Here is a 19,815-nt window from a genome sequence, read left to right as displayed (position 1 = left end):
TTTTTTATAAGTAAATTTTAATTTTAGTAGAGAGAGAGTAGTACTTTTTATTTTTTTTTTAATTTAATAATTCCATCAATTGGTATATTTTCAAATCTAATCAATATACATCTTAACATTACTTTATTTTTTATAAAAACGGAAATATACTGTGGATAACATTGAAAATTTGTTTCCGCATCGTTACTAATTAGAATTATCAGAGAGACAGGCAGATACTTAGCAAGAGGATAGAAATCAGTTGATAAAAACTATTTTTGATAAATGTGAATGAAATGAAAAGATAAACTTCACCTTTGTAAGTTTATTTTTGCAGATATAATGAGGAATTGATGAAGACAGTCAGAGAAATGGGTGGAGGATTATGCGAAATGCTTAAGGTTAATACTTTTCTCCAATTTTGTTGAAGAATTGTGAGAATTTTTCGGTTCAATTCAATGGATTTAAAATTTTAAATCTGTACGCAAGAGTAAGAAAGAGGTAAACTCTATCTAGGAAAATATTACTGTTATTAAAATAACATTAACAAATATTTATTATCAATTTCATATAGTGTGAATTCTTTTTTTTTTTTTTAGGATCGTAAGCGAACTTTTGAGCAAGGCTCAATTAAAGCATCTGTTTTGAAGAAAGCAAAGTTAGAGTCGAGAAGTAGTGGTGTTATCAGTGAAGATTCACCATGCGCTTTGAAACGAAAAGTTTGTTTGAATTTTTTGTAAAAAAAAGTTAGAAAGCTTATCCTCTATCATTAATTGAACAATAATCGAGCTATTCTAATGTGAAACTATCGAAAAATTTTTGCTTTAACAAATTTTAGCAAAGTTTACTATTATTTTATTCATTAATACTTCGTTTGATACAATGTTAGTGTGTGCTTTATTTGTAGAGTTTTATGCTGATGAGAGCACAGCTCACCGTTCTTGAAAAATCGACTGAACCGCTTGTTTCACTCAATCAACTAACATCTCGACTCAAGTACAAATGGGAATTGAAGAATGTAGAAAACGGTAAATCACTACTTCTTGTGAATGATGTCACTGTTTTGGAAGGAATTTTGCCGGCATGGAATGATAACGATGCAAAAAATTTTGCTGCAGCAGCTGCTTTAGCATCATTATCAAGGGTATGATTCTTTATTCAATCATTCTTCCCGATATAAATTATATCCTGGGAAGTGGAATGACAGAAAAATTGCTACTTCCAAAATCATACTTGTACGATATTTCTTTTTTTTTTTTAAAATTCAGAAAATAAAATTAGTTCGACTACATATCACGTACAATTAGACCAAACAAGTATTTCCTAACATTAGATGCGTTTGACTGTTCTGTTGGTTACTGAATGTGCAAAGGTTCATTAGCATTATAGGATGACAGAGAAGTGCGCGCGAAAGCTGGCAAATTTGAATTATATAAAGATGATAATGGTCCATCCGATTTTTACACATCCTATCTTATGGATCAGTTGAAATTGGCTGTTAAAGTGATGCCTACCAGTGGAAGTTCATTTGATAAATTGGAAGGCGGTCTTCGTACAGTTCGGATGCCTCTACGATATATTGCCGAACGTGGAACCGGGTATGACATTTTTCTGCATGCTATTTTGAGTTTTTTGTTTAAAAATCATAATATTGAAAATTCAAGTTCAAATTATTCCAGATGGGAACAAAAAATATCGATAAACGCATTAAATGTTCAACTAGCAAACGCCGTATTACGAAAAGGTGAGTGCAATAGGAATCGAGAAAAAGAAAGGAAGGAAGATCTGGCTACTTCAATCATTCAAAGACTTAGTGATTCAGATTTTGAACTTATTCCGACCAACAATGGATATATACTTCGTTAGGGTCTTCACTTACAAAAGTGTATGTTGATTCAGTTTTCAAACAGTACAGTACTGTGTTCATGTCGGAAAATCTTTTTTTTGTTACATCAAAACCGAAAAAAAAAATGAGAATTTACAAAAACAACACATGATCGTTTCAAAAAAAAAAAATGGACCAAAATTTATCCGTAGTTTACAACATTATCCGTTCGTTCTGTTGTGGTTCTTTTCACTTCGACATTTGTAAACTTCACTACCATAATAATTTACAAGGTTACAGGATGGGAGGTACATCTGGGTAAAATTATCTGTCTGACGTTGATAGGTAGCAATGAAAAGTTCACTGTTGAAAACTGGTGCTGAAGAATGTTACTTGAAAAAATATAAGCAGATCGGCTCAACAAATAGCTCACGGACTAATTGGATATAACCGATATCGCTTCAAAATGAATGAAATTAGACATGAAATTAATTTGTACAATGAACTTAATTTATACATAATAGAAAAAAGAAACATCTGAACAATAACGCACATAAGTCAGTAGTTTGGATAATACCAGTCGAAAACATGTTAGTGAGGACAGTGAAGACATCCACTTTGTCTAATCTTTTTTTCGAGTTTTTTCTTTTTTTGCTCTCTACTTTTATAGAGTAACTAAAACCAAAACTACCATCAATTTCTACCCTTCTTATGTCTGTAATTTTATTTCAACATCCTGGAGCTTTGATCGAACAGCGGTTAAGCAAGCCTTCAAAATTAGCCCTCTGTTCTGTATCTGAATGCTTGCTAAAAAAAAAAAAAAAAGTATTTGGTAATCATTTTCAATATTCCACCTTACAACAGGTATTAAAAAGTTCTTCATTTCTCACTTTGCATAACTGTTGTCCATGCACATGCTGCAGCTGGATAAAGTATCTCGTAAAGCTTCATGCAGGTATGCATAAATTTATTGCGTACTATTCCCCCTGCAATAGAGATTTATACTGGATAGGTGCTCTTTGAACTTTTTTCAGCACTTTTTTTTAGCAATTCTTTTTCTGACACTTCTCGTTCGCATTCATCACTTCATTCATTCTTGAGAAATTTTAGCAAAATCATTTGATAAACAGAAATTGTTCATTTTGCCAAAATCTTCATAAAAACAGTGCTCCCTTTTGAACACTATTTCAAAACAAAATCTAACACTTCTCCTTCATTACTGAAATATCTGACTTCTGTTTGGGAAAATTTACTTTTAACTGCCCAGGTTGTCGGTTGTTTAAGGACTAACGAAATATAGGACCATCAGAAATCTTGGTCTCTTCTATGTCACACACTGTGGAACCTTCATGAATCCTCCCTTGTACTTGCGAACCACCAATATCAATCCATAGCTATAAATAAATTGATCATAAATGTTTTTAAATGCAGCAAGCGGCTTTTAAATGCAGCAAGCTTCGATTGCGACATCTATATCATCAAGAAAATTTTCAAACAAAACATTAAAAGCTTGGAAGTTAAACTAAACTACTAAAGTACTTTAAAAATACTTGAACCTGCTTACCTTAATGACCTAATGGCCGTTGGGGATCATATTTATCTATCATTTGCCTAATCTTTAATACGCTTCGCAAATTATTCACAGTAAAAACCATCATTTTCACTATTTCAATTAACCGAAGAGCCGAACCTTATCCTCAGGAGTGATATCCGAGTGAACCCAAGCGAAAGCAAGCGGTCGATGAAGACGAACACTGAATGTTCCCGATGTTATCTGTCCCACTCGCTAAAACAGTACAGTTATCTATGATATATTTCACCAATAACTCATTGGATGAGAAGAGAATCTTCACTTATAGCAGTTCTTTTCTGTTTTACAAAATCTTCACTTATAGCAGTATAGATAACTTACATCTTCTGAACCTTCCTTACGAATCACTTCCATCCGTTTTGGTATCATTCTCCATCCCTGAGGCTCGGTAAGCGGCTCACAAATCAGAAGTACCTAAAGCTTCTTATTTCAAAATTAAACAATTTGACTCCGACCCATTTGTCCTCAATAAAATCGAGATCACTTCTACTATTGCTTTCTGATCAATACTCCTGATAGTAACCAGATGTCTAACATGACTATACATAATTCAGGCAGATTACATAGTTTTTACCTTACAAAAGTGAGACAATATATTTTTAGTGTGCTTCAGGCTCCCACGAATGTTCGATATTTAAGAACAACTTCTAATCAGAAACTAAATACTGGACTTATGGTTTCATTTTATTTTATATTCTTGTCGACTCACGAATAAGAGACTGGATAACAAGGATAGAGCTTGAGGGATTTCCTGTTGTTTTTAATCCTCCTTTCAGTTTCGGAAACAATGTATCTCACCGCTCCTATATTTCATTTTTTTTTTTTACAGAAACACCGTTGAGGTGGTTTTTGTAAGGGTTCCCTTTTCACAGATGTATTTATATTTCAGATCATTCATTCCCTCAGCAATAATTTCGGACACTGCCTAAAATCTATTATTTGGAATTAAGAGATACCTGCTTTCGATTCCATTGTTTCTGCGACAGCTCCATACAAGATGTTCTGCCAATAAAGTTTTCTTTGTTCAAATCCACCATGTGACTCAATCCACACTCGTAAGGATTTGTGTTTAGCGTAAGCTGCAAAAGGCAAAGAAATATTAAGTAAGAGTAAATATCACAACGATATTCACTTAATCAGCTAAGTAAGAAATGGAAATATAAACACTAAAAATAGAAAAAAATAAGCCAAAAAGTCCCCCTTTCGTTGATGTCCATGGATGTACAATTACGAAATATCGTTGGATGGGGTATCACACGTCGTACCATTCATTACCAGATGGTAGTAGAAGGATGATAACGATAAAATACATCAAACAATTTGAAATCGTATGCATAGATGAATAGAAAAACATACTTCTCTGCCCCAAATCTTATAGCCATGCTCGATACGCATCATGTTCAATGTACTTTGGCCAAAATTAACAATTCCGTAATTTCTACCAACCTCCATTAACGAGTTGTAAAGTGCCAATGTATCACCTCTGAAAAGGAATCAGTTCAACAGGTGACATTGTAATTGAAAATTTGGGAAACTAATAAATCATTTCCCGATTGCTATACTATTATTAATGATATACAAATGGTCTTCTGGTAGAGTTACATAATTTCGAACTAAATGTTCAAATCAACAAAATTACAATGAAACCTTTCGAAAGATAAAAATTTAGATCTATAAAAAACTTTAAAATACACTTTTATTGATTTAATTCTATTTATAACAATAGCATCTGGATAGTAAACCTGCTATGATAAAGTTCGTAAGAAAGTTGTCCTGTAGCAGCTGTTGTACGAACAGCAATAACTGGTGCAGAGCCAAGTCTCATTAATCGCGCTGCGCTTTGTTCGAAATCCAAGTCCGACTTTGTTAATTCTTTTAACACCTAAATTTTCAAATTCTAGATCTTCGTTTCAGGAGTTAGTTCCATAGGCAATTGGTTGAAGTTTATTCATATAAACTAATATATTGAAAAATGATATACTGAAGCAATTATAAATAAACCCGAAATAGTAAACCGAAGCAAATTATGAGTTTCAAGGACATCTCTGAACTATGAAAATAACTAATGAACTAAAGAGCTCTTTATTTATATGTGGTAGGAAGAGAGGGCAGCTCAAAGGAGCTTCCTTCCTCGACCACCATTTGATAAATGGTATTGAACAACAAAGTTTGATATCATATTTCATCATATACTTAATCTCAACCGAAAAGTATAACACTATAGCAGATAAGAAGCAATACAAATTATAGTTACTTGGTTATTATTATTGAGAAAAAAGAAACTTACTTCCCTACTTTTTGGACCAACAACGGCAAGTGAAGCCAGATATTCACTTATGCCGGATATTTCTACATTGGCTTCTATCTCAATTGCAGCTCTTTTCAACCAGTTAAGTTCACGAGATTCCCGCTCTGGATCGGTTATAAGTATAAATTCCGATCTGCAATACTGCAGATTTCCAAAAGCATGTTCTACAATGGCTGCAATCAAAAAAGTCGATGAACAAATTTACATTTATCTTTTATTCTAATTTTTAACATAATACATCTTAGGCAGCATTGATGGCCAATTATTTTATAATCAACTGGGTAAAACTATAAAATGAAAATCTCACAAAAGTTAACACTTCGCCATCACCAAAATTAAAGAGAAATGAGTGATCAAATAATCCTAACGGTTATCAGAAAATAATTAACCCAAAAAGTTACTTTCACATTCCAGAAGTACCTGTATTGGTCATGATGGAAAAGGTCTAGTGATCCGAAAATATTTCCTTTTTTAGTAAGCATTAATCCCGACGATAGTTTGCCTAGTTGAGGTGGCTCATTGGCGAGCACATAACTGAGTAACTTTTCGGAATCCTTACCACGTACCTGGAAAAAGAAGCATATTTCAAACCCGAAAAGGAACCTTAAATTTAGGGATTCAAAAATTAAAAAAGACTGAGTACTTCGAGTTTTTTCTTTAAAAATTTTCTAACCATTTATTTTGAGGATTTCAACGTTTTCGTCCGACTTCCGATGATGACCTGACAAACTCGAACCTTTAATAATAAAATTTCGTTTTTCCAACGCTGATGATGGAAAGTTACATGAAAAAAATAAGGAATTTAATAGTTAGTGAACAAAGAAAAAGATAACTTCAATTTTGCCCCGCCAGGATAAGTCGATGACACCACATTTATTCGACACCAACTCATATTCACGTATCATATTCGGTAGTTTATCCTTGTATTCAGCAGCAAATGATTCGGCAACCTACAAAAAAACAACTACCTATCTTGTGCAAACCAATACCAATATCATAGTTACATTTACGTATTTTCTACAGTTTATTGAGATCACTTATCGCACCATCAATTTATCTCTTAATGGATCTATATTAACGTAACTATGGTCTAACACAATTATAAACAATTCGAAATGGTTACCATGCTATATGTAATATTTGTAGACTACACTGTTTTTGCCTTATAAGGTTTGCTAAGATGTTTGCTTCAAATTCTCAAGTATAATCTGATAATGTTCAGTATTCCCTTACAGCTACCATCTCACACTGTAAAAAAATACTCGGATGAAGTTTAGTGGAACTTTATGAGGGATTGCGACCATATACGTATACTAAGAATTGCAATAAGTTGAATTGAGATCGAAAATAAATGTAAATGTCACAATAAAATCACCTCCCAGCCATTGCGGAATAAATAAAAGCATCCCTCCTTCTGTAGTCGTCCGTAAATTCCACTCACACGTCCTGTAGGACGTCCAATTATCCGATTCTTGTACGACCAGTTGTAAAACATGGAATATGTTTCGCGACATTTGTTAGTGATATAATCTTGCGTTACCCAACGATCAAATCTGTAATGAAATAATGCAAAGAAAAATACGAATTTCAAGTACGATAAGCAGAAACAACTTCTCATATTCCGAACTAGAACTATTAGTATTTGTTACAATTAGAAAACTTTCTCGAGAGAAAAAAGAATAACTATTGAAAATTACTCAGTTAAAACCTTCTTGAGTATTCCAGAAAGAGATGCTGAATGTTCAATTATTAAACACCGCGAAAAATCCAATTTTTGAATCTAAAGATACAACAAGCAATTCCTCTAATCTAAGGTGTTTACTACGAAAAAATGAAAAAAAAAATTTGAAGAATTAAAAAGATGGAAAAAATAAAAACAATGAAGTAAATTTTTATAGAGTAAACCATACCTATTAGCATCAGTATCAAACAGCTCAGAGGGAGGTTCACCATCGATTATCCAGTCTGCCAAATATTTTCCCATTCCACCACCGCTTGAAATACCGTCGAAATATCCGGCCTATCAGATGAATTAATTTATTCGAGAAGGAATCAAATACTTCCAACTTCCTTAAAGAAGTAAACCGATTATTAGAAATAAAAATATTTCACTTGAAGCCAATAATTTTGTTTGTGATTAATAGGTCCAACAAGCGGATAACCATCGGCCATCATGGTAACAGCACATGCCCTTGCATCAACATTGACACCACGTAAGCATGGAATAAGTTCACAAGCGCGCTTATATGCCCGTTCCAAGCGTTTGAAATCTGGCTCAACGACTATCTCTGAAGAAATCTAATATTGCCCTGTAGTTTTAAAAATATAGCGCAAAAAATTTCGGAAAATCAAAAACTACAATCAAAAACTTCTTAACTGAAAATCAGAAGTTCTCTCCAAAGTTCAATTACTTTTTCTTCCCTCTTCCTTTTTTAAAAACTGAAGCATCGCAAGTGACTATGCGAATCATTTAGGAAGAGAAAAAACTAAACTTCTGGATCGAATAAAGCAATCCTAATAACAAGCAAGCGAAGTATTACTCCTCATAACATATAAAAAAGATAATTGTAGCATACCTTTTGGCATACGCTCTATCCAGTCTTCCCGAATAACAACATCTGATGGTTTCTGTTCGAAACCACCGAATAATACACTATCACCATCTCTGTGTATGTAAAACGTACTTTCATGATCTATGATGGCTGGCAAGTCCAACAAAGACTCTACCTAAATTTTATAGATGATATCGCATTGATTTCCCGATCGAAAATACAATGGAAAGTATTTGATATTAATGTCAATCTAGTTAGTAATTTAGTTCAGGTTTTTTTTTGTAACTCATTTAGAGAAATTCTTATTCTAACACGTATTCAAAAAAAAAAAAAATCCTTTACTTTTTGAAAAGATCTTAAACTTCCTGAAAAAAATTTAGATTCACCTCAGGAAAAGGACCGATACGTGCATATTGGTGCTCAACTATTGCAAGCGGTATATCTAGGTTTGTCAAACGTCCAAAGTCTCGAGCCCACAGACCTGAAATCCACTTCGGAATTAAAAAGAAAATTTACAATCAAAATGGCATACAGCAGTAGGGATTCGCATACATTTTGCTCCCACTCTGCAGAAAGCATCAGTTTTTCTATCAGAATGCGCCATAAACGATATCTATTAAAGAAAGCAAAATTTCAATTTTATAACTGATCAATATAGCTTTCCGTATTAACATACCTTGAATACCCTCTCTTTTTTCCCCCTCTCTTTCTTTCTTTTGTTCCATAATAAAAGAAAGAGAAAATTTACGAAAATGAAGATTTCAGAGGGAATCAGCGAAACAGTAACCATAAAGAAAATAAGATCCACAGAAGTCTATTAAGAAATCGTTTTTAATTAAACTTAGCAATAAATCCTCCCACCTGCAGCATTAATAATATTTCGAGTTCGTATTTGGCTACCATCATCAAATTTCACAATCCAATCAGTTTTTTCCTCTTCCACTGCTTTAATTTGTGGGCATTGTTCAACAACCACAGCACCACGTTTTTCAGCACCTTTAGCTAGAGCTATTTTCAAATTTTGAGCCTTTACATGACCATCACCAGATGTATATAAAGCTCCTAGTACAGTTTTCGTATCCAGAATAGGTGCCAAAATTTTCACGTTATCAGCATCAATCAGTGTTGTTCTTGCTACATCACCTTTCTACAAAGAAGAATGGAAATTAGCGAAGTACTGGAAACATTGCGAAGATATTCATATTTGGACAAGTACAGAAATCTGAAAACTTCGAAACAAACTTTCAGTACCTGAGTGAAAGATTTCGCATATCTGGACTTCTATAATGGAAAGGATCACGATGAGGGTAGGGAGAGGAAAAAACTTGAAATTTGTAAAAAGATTCACTTAACAACTAAGAAACTTTTTCCAGGAAAATGAAAAGTACTGTAAAATAGTCTCGAGCGGTGTATTGTTTGAATTCATCCAAACGCGCCTCATTAGTTGCTAATCTTAATGTACCGGGACGGAAGAACTCAAGCTTCTGAAATTACATACAATAAATCAAAGAACTATGCATCAAAGAACAATGGAAACTTTAACACTCAGACAAATCTCAACAGTGTTAAATTTCAAAAAAAAAGAGCATACCCCTCCTGCTTCCTCTTGTAGACGTGCATATAGTTCAACAGACCAAGCGAGGAACGGCTTGTAACGATGAACTGGATGTGCCGAGCTAACCAGGCCTGGCTATAAATTCGAAATAGAATAAGATGAAAATATAGTAAACATCGGTGCTAAATAATATTTTAAAACATCGAAATCATTTAAATAAATTCTCTTAATCAACTCTTCCGAAAAATTCGAAGGTCACTTTCTACCAGAAAAATGCACTAAGAATCCCGGTGTTGTAAGTCAGTTAATGAGCAAACAAATCAAATTAAGGATTGTTTGCGTAAACAGAATTAAGACTGGGTATTGTTCACGCTTCAAAAATTTCAAAAAAAAGAAAATACATAAATAAAAATCATGAAAATTTCAAAAACACACAAACTAGAATTGATTTTGAAATAAAATTTCTGCAAAAAAGTGAAATTAAAATAACTCAGATGTAGAAAAAATCACATCCATAAATTTTGAAGAGCCGTAAAAGTTTGGAAATCAAACCGGATGCAGTGCTAATCCATCTACTAATTTTCCTCTCTCCAATAAAACTATATCAGGAACACCGCGAAGCGTCAAATGATAGGCTAACGATGTTCCAGCAATACCACCACCAACGATTAACGCAAATGCATCTTTGGGTAATTCACTAAGATGCCTGCATAATTTTCTATTGTAAATTTTGTTACTATAAATTCTTACCAAATAAAATTTTTTCCAATATTTACATACTTTAAACAAACTGTTTTTTGGCGAAGATATTTTTCAAATTACTGATAGCTTTCATAACTGAACCGATCAAACAAAATGGATTTACCCGTAAAGTCATTTCCTCCAAGATGTCTCATTCGGATGTCACATAAGCATTATCATTACAATGAAATGTGCTATATTAATGATTCACTTCTTCTATTGCCTCTAACGCTATGCTGTAAGATACTAGGTATTTTTCATGTTTCACTGTATTCTTTTGTATATTTCCCAAGACAATGGAAAATTTTACTTCTGCTCCCACAATGATAACTATGACACTTAACTTAAAACAATGGATAAGCCGATCAACCATAAAGCAATCCAGAAACTTAACAAAGCATAGAAGCAAAGAACCTTTCACAAACTTAATACAGATAAAATAAATAGTAATAAAAGGAGATGAATTCATGTTAAAAAGCTACAGTATTCCCTAACACATTAACTGAAAAACCTAAAACGGTCAATTCAAATAGTCACTACTGTATTATAAATCAAATTCAAAATTACTGACATAAATTTCCTTACCGGATCTGTTCGATTAATTGACGTTTTCCGGAACCGGCCTTCAGCAAAGCAAACATTTCACATCCCACTCGCAAAAAGCACCAACAAACAATGAGAAATAACGGTAACTATTACCAAATGCCTCAAAATTCATAACAGTTATTTTATGTAATACCTTTCACAATTACACGTAAAATTAGACATTCCACCAGATACATGTAATAGCTAGTTTCAATAAATGAACAATTGATTTTTCTTTTTTGCAAAATTTTCGAAATTTCGAATGAAAAGAGATCCAATAATGTTGATGAAAAAACGTAAAGAAACGTAATCCAACGTAATGCAAACAATTCTTGATCCAATTTTTTTACATTTTCATGATTACTCAAAGATGATACAATAGTTATTCGCATTTAAGTGACATTATAATGTATCATATTTAAATTATTTGCATTTAATGGAAAAATTGATCGGAAAAAAGAATGATGTAAATGGCGAACAATCATGTCATTAGAGTTTTTGTCAACTTACACATCTGTGGACTAAGAGATAGTTTTAAAAAAAAGCTAAGCTAAGGAAAAAGCAAACATGTCATTTTAATGAGGACTCTTTGCCAATTCGATAATAAATAAAATATTAGTCAACAAAAAGAACAAAAATCTGAAAGGCATGGAAAAAAAAAAAACCTGAGAGATTTTTCGAAGAATTCATTTCAAATAGTCAAATAAATGGTTGCACCTTTTCCTTCTTTTTTTTCTTGTTCCCTCCCGATGATAAAAATGTCCCAATTTCCAACACCTATGAATGTATCTTACAGGTATGACTAACAATACCCCTCCCTCTCTCTCTCCCTCTTCCTCCCTCTCTCCCTCTCTCTCTCTCTATTCGTACCAACTCTTCCAAGATTCTATGTACTTTGATGATTGATTTATTACATAAAATTGTTTTGTAATTTATGGCACTGATCTTTAGACTTAGTGAAGAAATGAATAATTGAAAAGTTAATCAATTAATGCATATTTACCATTGACAACTGTTAGCATATAAGCTGTAAACAATATTATATGTAAATAACTAATTTATAAACCAAAAGTACTAATAAGCACCTCTTAATTCTCTTACAATTTCCGACCAACTTGTACTTGCCGACTCTCTTATGAATACAAACCCTTATCACTTGTGGCTATCAACCAGCAGCTCCCCCCCCCTTTTTAATCACTTTTTTTTTTTTTGTCCAAATGAGCATTTGTTAATTCTGCAGCATCTACAAATAAAACTAATAGTAAATTTTTGATATAATAATAGCTTTCAGAAATTAAACAACTATGTGCAATCGCGAGGTTGTACTTATATCGGATGCTAGAAGTAGAAAAGAGGAGGCCTTAAAAACATTTTAAAAAAAAGCCTAAAACCCTAAAAACCCTGAATATCTGGTTGATTACTAAACGTAAGTAGAAATGTCAATGTTCGAAAGGAATCTAAAAGATTCTGGACGAAATGGAAACCTAATTCTGATCAATAATGACAATGAGATAAGGTGATATCGAAGAAATGAAAAAATTCACGAATATTTAAGTATGTTATTTTAAGCTCAAACAATTGATATCTAATCATTAAAATATAAAAATTCCACAAATTACCGCTGAACTGTGAACAATTAAATACATCCAGAATCATGGGAAGTTACAAAATATTAGCACATCACAAGGTTGAAAAAGATTTGAAGATTAAATTTTAAAATAGTGTTCATAGAGTAAAACAATCATTTGCCAAACTCGACGATCTAGTGTGAAATCACAGATATAATATGCAAAACATATTAATCATGAAATTTAAAAAAAAGAAAAAGAAATATACTGTAGAAATAAACGTCGTCAGTGGAGCAATAATATTCAACAACATAATTCAAATGGCAATCCGGCAGAGAATGCATTCTATAAAACATGTATGTTCTTAAAATTTATTTGGATCAAAGTGTAAAATGTCAATATTCCAAAACACAATTATAGAAGGATGCAAAAGAGCGATAAATAAGCAAACAGATAGATAATAAGCGAATTCCTTGGGAAAATAACTGCGTTTATCTGACTCAAGAACGATAAATAAGCAAACAGGATAAACGAATGAACGAATTCCTTGGAAAATAATTACGCTTATCTGACTCAAGAAAGATAAATAAGCAAACAGATAGACGAATGAGCGAATTCCTTATTCCTTAGCGAATACCTTGTTAGCATTTTGAAGTTCAGTGACAAGGCAATCATCAAATTTTGATACTAATGCAAGAAAAGTATTTTTCAGCGTAAATTTTAGCAACACAAGTAATTACTTAGATAATCACTAGTCAACAGGATGACAAGTACCATAAAGTATGATAAAACTTCATATTGAAAAATCTATTCATTCGAAAATTGTGCTCAACTGCAGGATCTGTGTGCTAATTTGTGAGGGAAATCGATATGGGATCATTGCAATATACAAAATAATTGCTTTAGCCGATGGTCGCAATTCATCGCTTGCTGCTGGATTACGATTCAGTTCTTCCGCCAACAATTTCATCACTGCTACGCACAAATCTGGTAGCACTAACCGCATCTGAAGAGAAAAAGATAGTCAATAAAATCTTCTGAATCTTAATGTATTGCTTCTGATGTTATCAGACCCATAATACTGCTAAAAATAGTTATTCAAAGCCTAAGATCATTCCTAACCGTAAAAATGCATACATTCATAAATTCATAAAAGGACAGATTTCAGTAGAAAATAAACAGAAGTTTTACAAAATGATTCTTACATCACTTTGTTCAACAAAAAATTGACTACAAAGAACGCAAAGTAAATTTTTCAAGAATTAATTTAGAAAGTAGGGTTTATGGAACGCGCAAAAATGTATGTATATTCATAAAATTTTTATTTTTTTTATGGCACTAACTTTTTTATGGTACACTTTATGGCACTAAAATTTTTATGGTACTAACTCAATCTATAACTTAAATTTGTTGGTGCTTTTTGTTTCATCCTACTGGCAATTTGCTAGAATCTGAAAAATGATAATCAAAAAATAGCTTCTAATCTTTCAACTGTCCATTGAAAACAAAAACTAACTTGATCAGAGACCATGTAAAAAGTGGATACAAATGCTTGCACCTCATCTGGATTCATCGGTATGCATTTCAGTTTCTTAATTATTTCCATACAAGCTTCAAATCTAAAAATAACATATTTTTAAAGAGATATACTAGATAATTATCTGACGACCAGCTGTAGGTAGACATTATAAGAGTGATTTCTTCAGTTCTTCTAGGTATTAGTGAAGTTCCAAGTGTAAATATACCATTCCAGTTTCTGCCTCAGGTTACCTTCCCTTATTTCCAACTTAAAACATGATGGGCATATTTTAACAATATATTTTAACAATGCCCATACAAGATAATAAAAAGAGTAAGTGTACTAGCACCATTTTTCAAAAGATGGTAAGAGCTAGCACAAATTTGAACCTTCAGCAGTGATAAAGTTTCACTTCCCATACAAGATAATAAATGAGACGAGGTAATAAATGAAATTAATATGGAGTGGTGATATGATCAACAAGATAATTCAAAATTATCGACTTACTTATTGTCATGATAAAATTGGAAAAATGTGGACAGGTCGAGTAAAAGGTACAAAGTTGGAAGTGCATCCAGTGTATTCCTTCGAGTTGTCACCGCTGAATTCTTGCAAATATTTGCAAGCCATAACGCTAGCTCACGAGCTTCACCGGCATCTTTGTGGCGAGTTATTTCTTTAGTTAAGCCTTCGCAAGCCAATCGTATTGCGTCATCGACATGCTGTACATAAGATAAGTTTACTTCTGTAATTTATAAACAGAAACATTAGAATTTAAGGATTAATGACCAAATTTGTAGATAACTCTGCTGTCTTCGACATGTTCTGTATCAAAACTACTTGAAACACATAAAAAGCTGGAGACTTCAAAAAATTTGTAATTCAAATCCAAACTAACATTGGCAGCCATATAAAGTTGTCCAGCAAGTGTTCCATCACCGCTAACTTCGGTATCTGAGGCAACTTTTGCGATAGCATCTTCAATACTGATATCTTTGGCGTACTTATCGATGAGACCTTCATGTCGAACACCGTTTTCATTAATTTTCCCAATAATACGCCATGTTTCATCGCTCAAATAAATCGCGCGAGAAATACAAGAGTAAAACAAGTTTCCACCTGCAATAATATTACTTTTTCCTTAAATAATTAACTCTGCCGACTCTAGATGCACTGTCATCTTTTATCTTTTGCTCGACAATAAAAATGATGATTTATCAATCGACATCAATCGATCGACCAATCGAGTTTCCAACCTAACGCTACTAAGCAATCGATCGGTCAATCGAGTTTCCAATCTAACGCTACTGAGGTGGGTGTGCACGTCATCAACTATTAGGAGTGTTTGTCTGGTTGACTGCCTTCTTCAGACCTATCAAACACATTATTGATACCTGCACCCTTTGAAATTACACTCCACCATCCTCACTCATAACACTAACTTTTTCGTCGATCGCATCAATTTCACTTGATAACATAGCTGTATTTTACTGGACATTACGAGATGCATTCAGAATTTGGAGAGGAATTTACTTCACCCCGAAATGCATTCAGAATCGGCGAAAACAAACCAAAGTATTACTTGTGTGGAAAAATGCTTACCAACAGGTGATTCCATCTTGTTCAAAAAGTATGCGTAATCCAAAGTACGTTCAACATCAGTACATTCAAATCCCTTCATGTAGAATAAAACAAGGCGACAAAAATTGAGCGAACTTTGCACTGGATCTTCTTGCTGACTTAACACTAAATTTACATAAAATTGTGAAATTCACAATTCAAATAACTCGTCACTATTATCATCTATAACATATAAAACAGATAGGTATACATGAAGATTTTATAAGGTCTACAAAGTATTAGGACTACCTCAATAAATGTTTGAAATTGTGTTTGAAATGCTTGGAACTGTAAATCAAATGTTGACTTGAGAAAACATTAAGTAGTTTCAAGTAGAACTTCGAAAAACTAACGTATTGGATGCCCGATATCATCAACAAGAATTAGAACACCGTTAAGAAATAATAAAATCGCCATATGTACTGCATGTACCAACATATTATTCCTGCAATTAGTCGTAATCATTTTACACATAATTTTCCTTTTAAATTTGTTTTTGTTAGTGACACATGAGTTTATGTGTTGGACAAAGTACTGTGGTTCATGTGTATTATAAAACAATTTTTTGATCACAAAGATAAGCAACTGGTTAATGTAAATTTTCACTACTTTGGAAGCTTTGTCTTTTAAAGAGTATAAATTTAGATTTTAAAATTCCATTAAGGAACACCGGATTTCATAAAAAAGCGAAACATATGAGTAACCTGTATAACAGATTTATCGCCCGCTCATACTGTCCGGTTAACCACAGTGCTTGAAAATAAATTAACACACTTCCATCATTCCCCACAAAGTAGCTCTCACCTAAAAATACCCGACTATTACGTAGAGCAGCTAAAGCAACTGAACTATCTGGTCACTTAATGCAGCATATCTTCTATTAGTGATAAGCGCACACGGCCAGACAGTCTTTAAAATGGATACTTGTAATATAAGCCACGAATCTCTTTTTTTTTCGGAATAAAAAGAAAGAGTGACAAAAGGAAGAGTTTCTTTCATGACATTCGGGATGAAATAAAGAGTGGAAATGAATGATGGGACTGACCGAAGATCCGAACTTTCCACAGTTTAGATCGCCGACCCTTCCTAATTAACGCGTAAGGTTTTAAATTTTCGAATTTCAGTACAGAGATAGCATTTGTCCGATCTTTGATCAGTCCACCATTCACTGTCACTCTTTCATCCCGAAGGTTCTATGGCATTCTAACAATATCCGCAATTCCATCAAATTTATCATTTATTTGCAACTGCACGTAAAGAAAATACTCCATATATCTATGATTACAAATTACCGTAGTCAACAGATATGAGCCGCTGAAGCTCTCTGAAAACTGCAGGCGAAAGCGCAGGATCTATACCACATGGATATAATTTCAACCAAAGCCAATTTTCCAAATTATTGCACACTTCAGGCACATCACCACCAAGCAGAGCACAATATACTGCTTTTTTGTAGATATCCACAAACGAACGTGATTCACAACGCCATTCCGCCTTTACTTTTAACCGAATATCAGCAGAAAGCCTAAAACTGAGCTAGACAATTAACATTCTCATCCAAAATAACCGTATCACACTAACATGAAATCTACAGCATAACTTCACCAACCCCAAAGTAATAATGCAATAGTGATTTATGCTGAGTAATACTATGCTAAGTAGTAGTACATGCATTTTTTATCTGTAAAATCAAACACCCGAGCTAAGTAAAACCAAATATGAATCTCGCGAAAACCCAAAGACATAAATAGTTCTACAGAAAACTTACTTTTTATTTTTTTCAAGCTGAAGCAAAGCAACTGTCGCAGCTGCGCATGATGGTAAATTTTTCAAATGTGAATCAGCTATCTTTGCAACGGACTGTAGCTCCCCAGCTCTTAAACAATGATAAACAACCTCCCAAAGGGCATGTCCATTTGGTCCATACACGCCATCCTGGAAACTAATAATTTAACTATTAATGAAACAAATAATTGCAGATTTTCAAAAAATGTAAACTGAATACCTTGAAAATTTTTAAAACATAACTAGGTGAAGATAACTTCCAATAAAAAGATATCGAAACCGGATTACCTGAGTGTGTCGTTGAGTTGGTTTTAAATGTTTTACGTTCAGAAAAGCATCAATAAGCGATAACATCGTCGGATTACCACCTCTGCGAGCAACTGCTAAATTATTCTCCACAACTGTCTCCATGTACGAAATAAAACTACAAAAAGCTTTATTGTGTATGAGTGGATAATTAGTTTTTGATAAACGGGTCATAATTTTTCATGATTTTAGGAATGGATGCAAATATTGTCCCTGCATTTCAATAAACTGAATACTGCTTGTAATGTTAAAGAATCTTTTTTGAACGATTTTTTATTTAGAAGGTAAACACTACTATAACTTTTTAGTTTCTGGGAATGTTTCTACCTGATTTAAGTATACCATGATCCATCAGATAATGGTACGATTAAAAGGAAAAGAAAACCTAAAAATTTAAAGTTGACTTGCTTTTTATGAAGAAATTCCAAAGTTGTATCGATGATGTGTTTCATCCAAGAAACTGAAGCGCGGAAATTTTTGGCAGTACCAGAAGCAACAAATGGGTGATTCAGTGGGGCAAGAGCTTGCCCCCATAATGTGACTATTCCATCATCGCGTGATTTCGATGCAGCTTCTTTGAAAGCCAAAGCTAACATGCTCACATTTTTTTGTACTACGTAGTCAGAAACCTAGAAATTGGACAACATCAGAAAACATGTGACAGAATCTGGATTATGTTTTGAAAAACCTTTCCAGTTAACGCAAATGTAGTTTGCTCGATATAACCATATAGGACGTGATTCTTTCCTCACTGAAATAAATTGTGCTAAATTTGAAAACTTACACCCTTGGCGAATGTCAATTCTATACCGTCACCAGGCATGATCGAAGTCAAGGAATCCAAGTTTGCTGTCTGAAAAGTCGTTACGTCTGCGATATGTGGACAAGTTCAAAAGTTCATACTTCAATATGGGTACTGAATGCGACATGTGAAAAACAACTTGCCAACACAAAATTATGATCAAAATAATTCCAATAATTATTTAATACTGATTAATTTACAGAGTTATCAATGAGTTCTGCAGGTTAATCGGTATTGAATAAATACTGTTGGCACTCATCACGTTCGTATATTGTAAGATATAAGCATCAAAGGAACATAAATTATTAAAGTGTAAGCAGACTCCTCTAACAAACATTAAGGCGTTACTGAACATTGCAGCAGACTTTTACCCTCTCTGTGACTACTGCTGCTTTCGACAATTAAACGATTTAATCAGTGATGGAAAGAACTAACCCTGGAAGACGGAATAGTAACAGTAGCTTTCGTTACAGATTTAGACGTCGTATATGCTTGATCCACTACACGTTGATTCATGAACGCTCTTTCAGCTTCCAAACGAGTACGCATCGAAGTTTCAGCAACAATTTCATTCAACATATGTTGGCAGTCTGACGACGGCAATACAAGCTCTTCAGCTTCATTTTCTCCTGTTTCTTCTTGCATTTGTGGTACTGAGCTAAGTGCAAAGCCCTTTCCACCCAATAACAAGCCAATCTTGAAAACGAAAAGTTAATAAAATAAAAAGTAAGACAAAAGTCTAAGAAACTATGCGCAATAAAAACCATAAACGATAATCGAACATACTTCCACATCGGATAACCGTTTCTCGGCAGGTGTCTTTCTTTTCCATAAATCTTCACTGCGTCGGAAAACATCATTCAGTGCAAGATCGACACGGGTTTTGTACTGGAATGGAGCAATAAATTCATCCATACTTTAACAGAAGAATTTATATTTTCTAATTCAAGCTTTTTAATTTTCTAATCCATGAATAGATTTAACTGAATAGAAACCCTTCTCATTATTACTACAAAGTGGAAGACTTCATTGCAGTGTATTGCAAAAAATATTTACCCACCTAAAAATCAGCAAGTACT

At 33.4% G+C, this 19,815-nt stretch overlaps 3 protein-coding genes across 4 annotated transcripts in view; 1 reads left to right on the top strand and 2 right to left on the bottom strand.

Annotated features, from left to right (window-relative positions):
* The first annotated feature begins 310 nt into the window (after positions 1–310).
* On the top strand, positions 311–1,907 carry LOAG_05664 (hypothetical protein). Its single transcript, XM_003141201.2, has 5 exons — positions 311–380; positions 579–698; positions 887–1,123; positions 1,369–1,577; positions 1,659–1,907. The coding sequence occupies exons 1-5, from the start codon at positions 333–335 to the stop codon at positions 1,843–1,845; spliced, it is 801 nt and encodes a 266-aa protein (XP_003141249.2). The 5' UTR covers positions 311–332; the 3' UTR covers positions 1,846–1,907.
* Positions 1,908–2,630: 723 nt separating this feature from the next.
* On the bottom strand, positions 2,631–11,365 carry LOAG_05663. 2 transcript variants are annotated; one of them, XM_020446937.1, is made up of 20 exons: positions 11,137–11,365; positions 10,321–10,516; positions 9,847–9,945; positions 9,644–9,739; positions 9,117–9,402; positions 8,642–8,736; positions 8,280–8,430; positions 7,816–7,991; positions 7,614–7,723; positions 7,079–7,256; positions 6,537–6,653; positions 6,124–6,269; positions 5,683–5,836; positions 5,138–5,277; positions 4,752–4,878; positions 4,352–4,474; positions 3,717–3,809; positions 3,495–3,590; positions 3,058–3,198; positions 2,631–2,790 (listed from the first exon to the last, which is right to left on the bottom strand). In XM_020446937.1, exons 2-19 carry the CDS (start codon positions 10,324–10,326, stop codon positions 3,091–3,093), a joined length of 2,301 nt encoding a protein of 766 aa, XP_020305461.1. In that variant the 5' UTR covers positions 10,327–10,516; positions 11,137–11,365; the 3' UTR covers positions 2,631–2,790; positions 3,058–3,090. The 2 variants fall into 2 exon arrangements, with proteins under 2 accessions (XP_020305461.1, XP_020302781.1); XM_020446936.1 differs by having other exon boundaries at positions 10,363–10,516.
* A 2,112-nt stretch (positions 11,366–13,477) lies between these two features.
* The window catches only part of LOAG_18149 (nucleoporin interacting component family protein), a 7,405-nt gene continuing 1,067 nt past the window's right edge, over positions 13,478–19,815 (bottom strand). The window contains exons 4-17 of the mRNA XM_020450815.1: positions 19,523–19,624; positions 19,172–19,432; positions 18,719–18,787; positions 18,277–18,563; positions 17,917–18,052; positions 17,612–17,778; positions 17,136–17,368; positions 16,548–16,647; positions 16,197–16,288; positions 15,826–15,969; positions 15,122–15,342; positions 14,731–14,945; positions 14,221–14,323; positions 13,478–13,710 (exon numbers count right to left, since the gene is read on the bottom strand). Coding sequence (XP_020305460.1) covers positions 13,516–13,710; positions 14,221–14,323; positions 14,731–14,945; positions 15,122–15,342; positions 15,826–15,969; positions 16,197–16,288; positions 16,548–16,647; positions 17,136–17,368; positions 17,612–17,778; positions 17,917–18,052; positions 18,277–18,563; positions 18,719–18,787; positions 19,172–19,432; positions 19,523–19,624 — 2,325 coding nt within the window. The 3' untranslated portion in view covers positions 13,478–13,515. The remainder of the gene's footprint in view (positions 13,711–14,220; positions 14,324–14,730; positions 14,946–15,121; positions 15,343–15,825; positions 15,970–16,196; positions 16,289–16,547; positions 16,648–17,135; positions 17,369–17,611; positions 17,779–17,916; positions 18,053–18,276; positions 18,564–18,718; positions 18,788–19,171; positions 19,433–19,522; positions 19,625–19,815) is intronic.

The sequence above is a fragment of the Loa loa genome, assembly GCF_000183805.2.
Source record: "Loa loa unplaced genomic scaffold supercont3.207, whole genome shotgun sequence".
Lineage (NCBI taxonomy): Eukaryota > Metazoa > Nematoda > Chromadorea > Rhabditida > Onchocercidae > Loa > Loa loa.
Note: the sequence above shows the minus strand (reverse complement) of the source record. Positions and strands in the feature narration are given on the sequence as shown.

What these genes read in the sequence shown, in the direction of transcription:
- LOAG_05664 (XM_003141201.2), top strand. Translation starts at nt 333, where the DNA reads ATGAAGACAGTCAGAGAAATGGGTGGAGGATTATGCGAAATGCTTAAG. An exon ending in CATGCGCTTTGAAACGAAAA is followed by an intron (nt 699 to 886) that starts GTTTGTTTGAAT and finishes CTTTATTTGTAG; the next exon opens with AGTTTTATGCTGATGAGAGC. An exon ending in CTTTAGCATCATTATCAAGG is followed by an intron (nt 1,124 to 1,368) that starts GTATGATTCTTT and finishes TTAGCATTATAG; the next exon opens with GATGACAGAGAAGTGCGCGC.
- LOAG_05663 (XM_020446936.1), bottom strand. Translation starts at nt 11,192, where the DNA reads ATGTTTGCTTTGCTGAAGGCCGGTTCCGGAAAACGTCAATTAATCGAA. An exon ending in CAATTAATCGAACAGATCCG is followed by an intron (nt 10,517 to 11,136) that starts GTAAGGAAATTT and finishes AAAATTATGCAG; the next exon opens with GCATCTTAGTGAATTACCCA. An exon ending in ATATCACTCCTGAGGATAAG is followed by an intron (nt 3,199 to 3,494) that starts GTTCGGCTCTTC and finishes ATTTATTTATAG; the next exon opens with CTATGGATTGATATTGGTGG.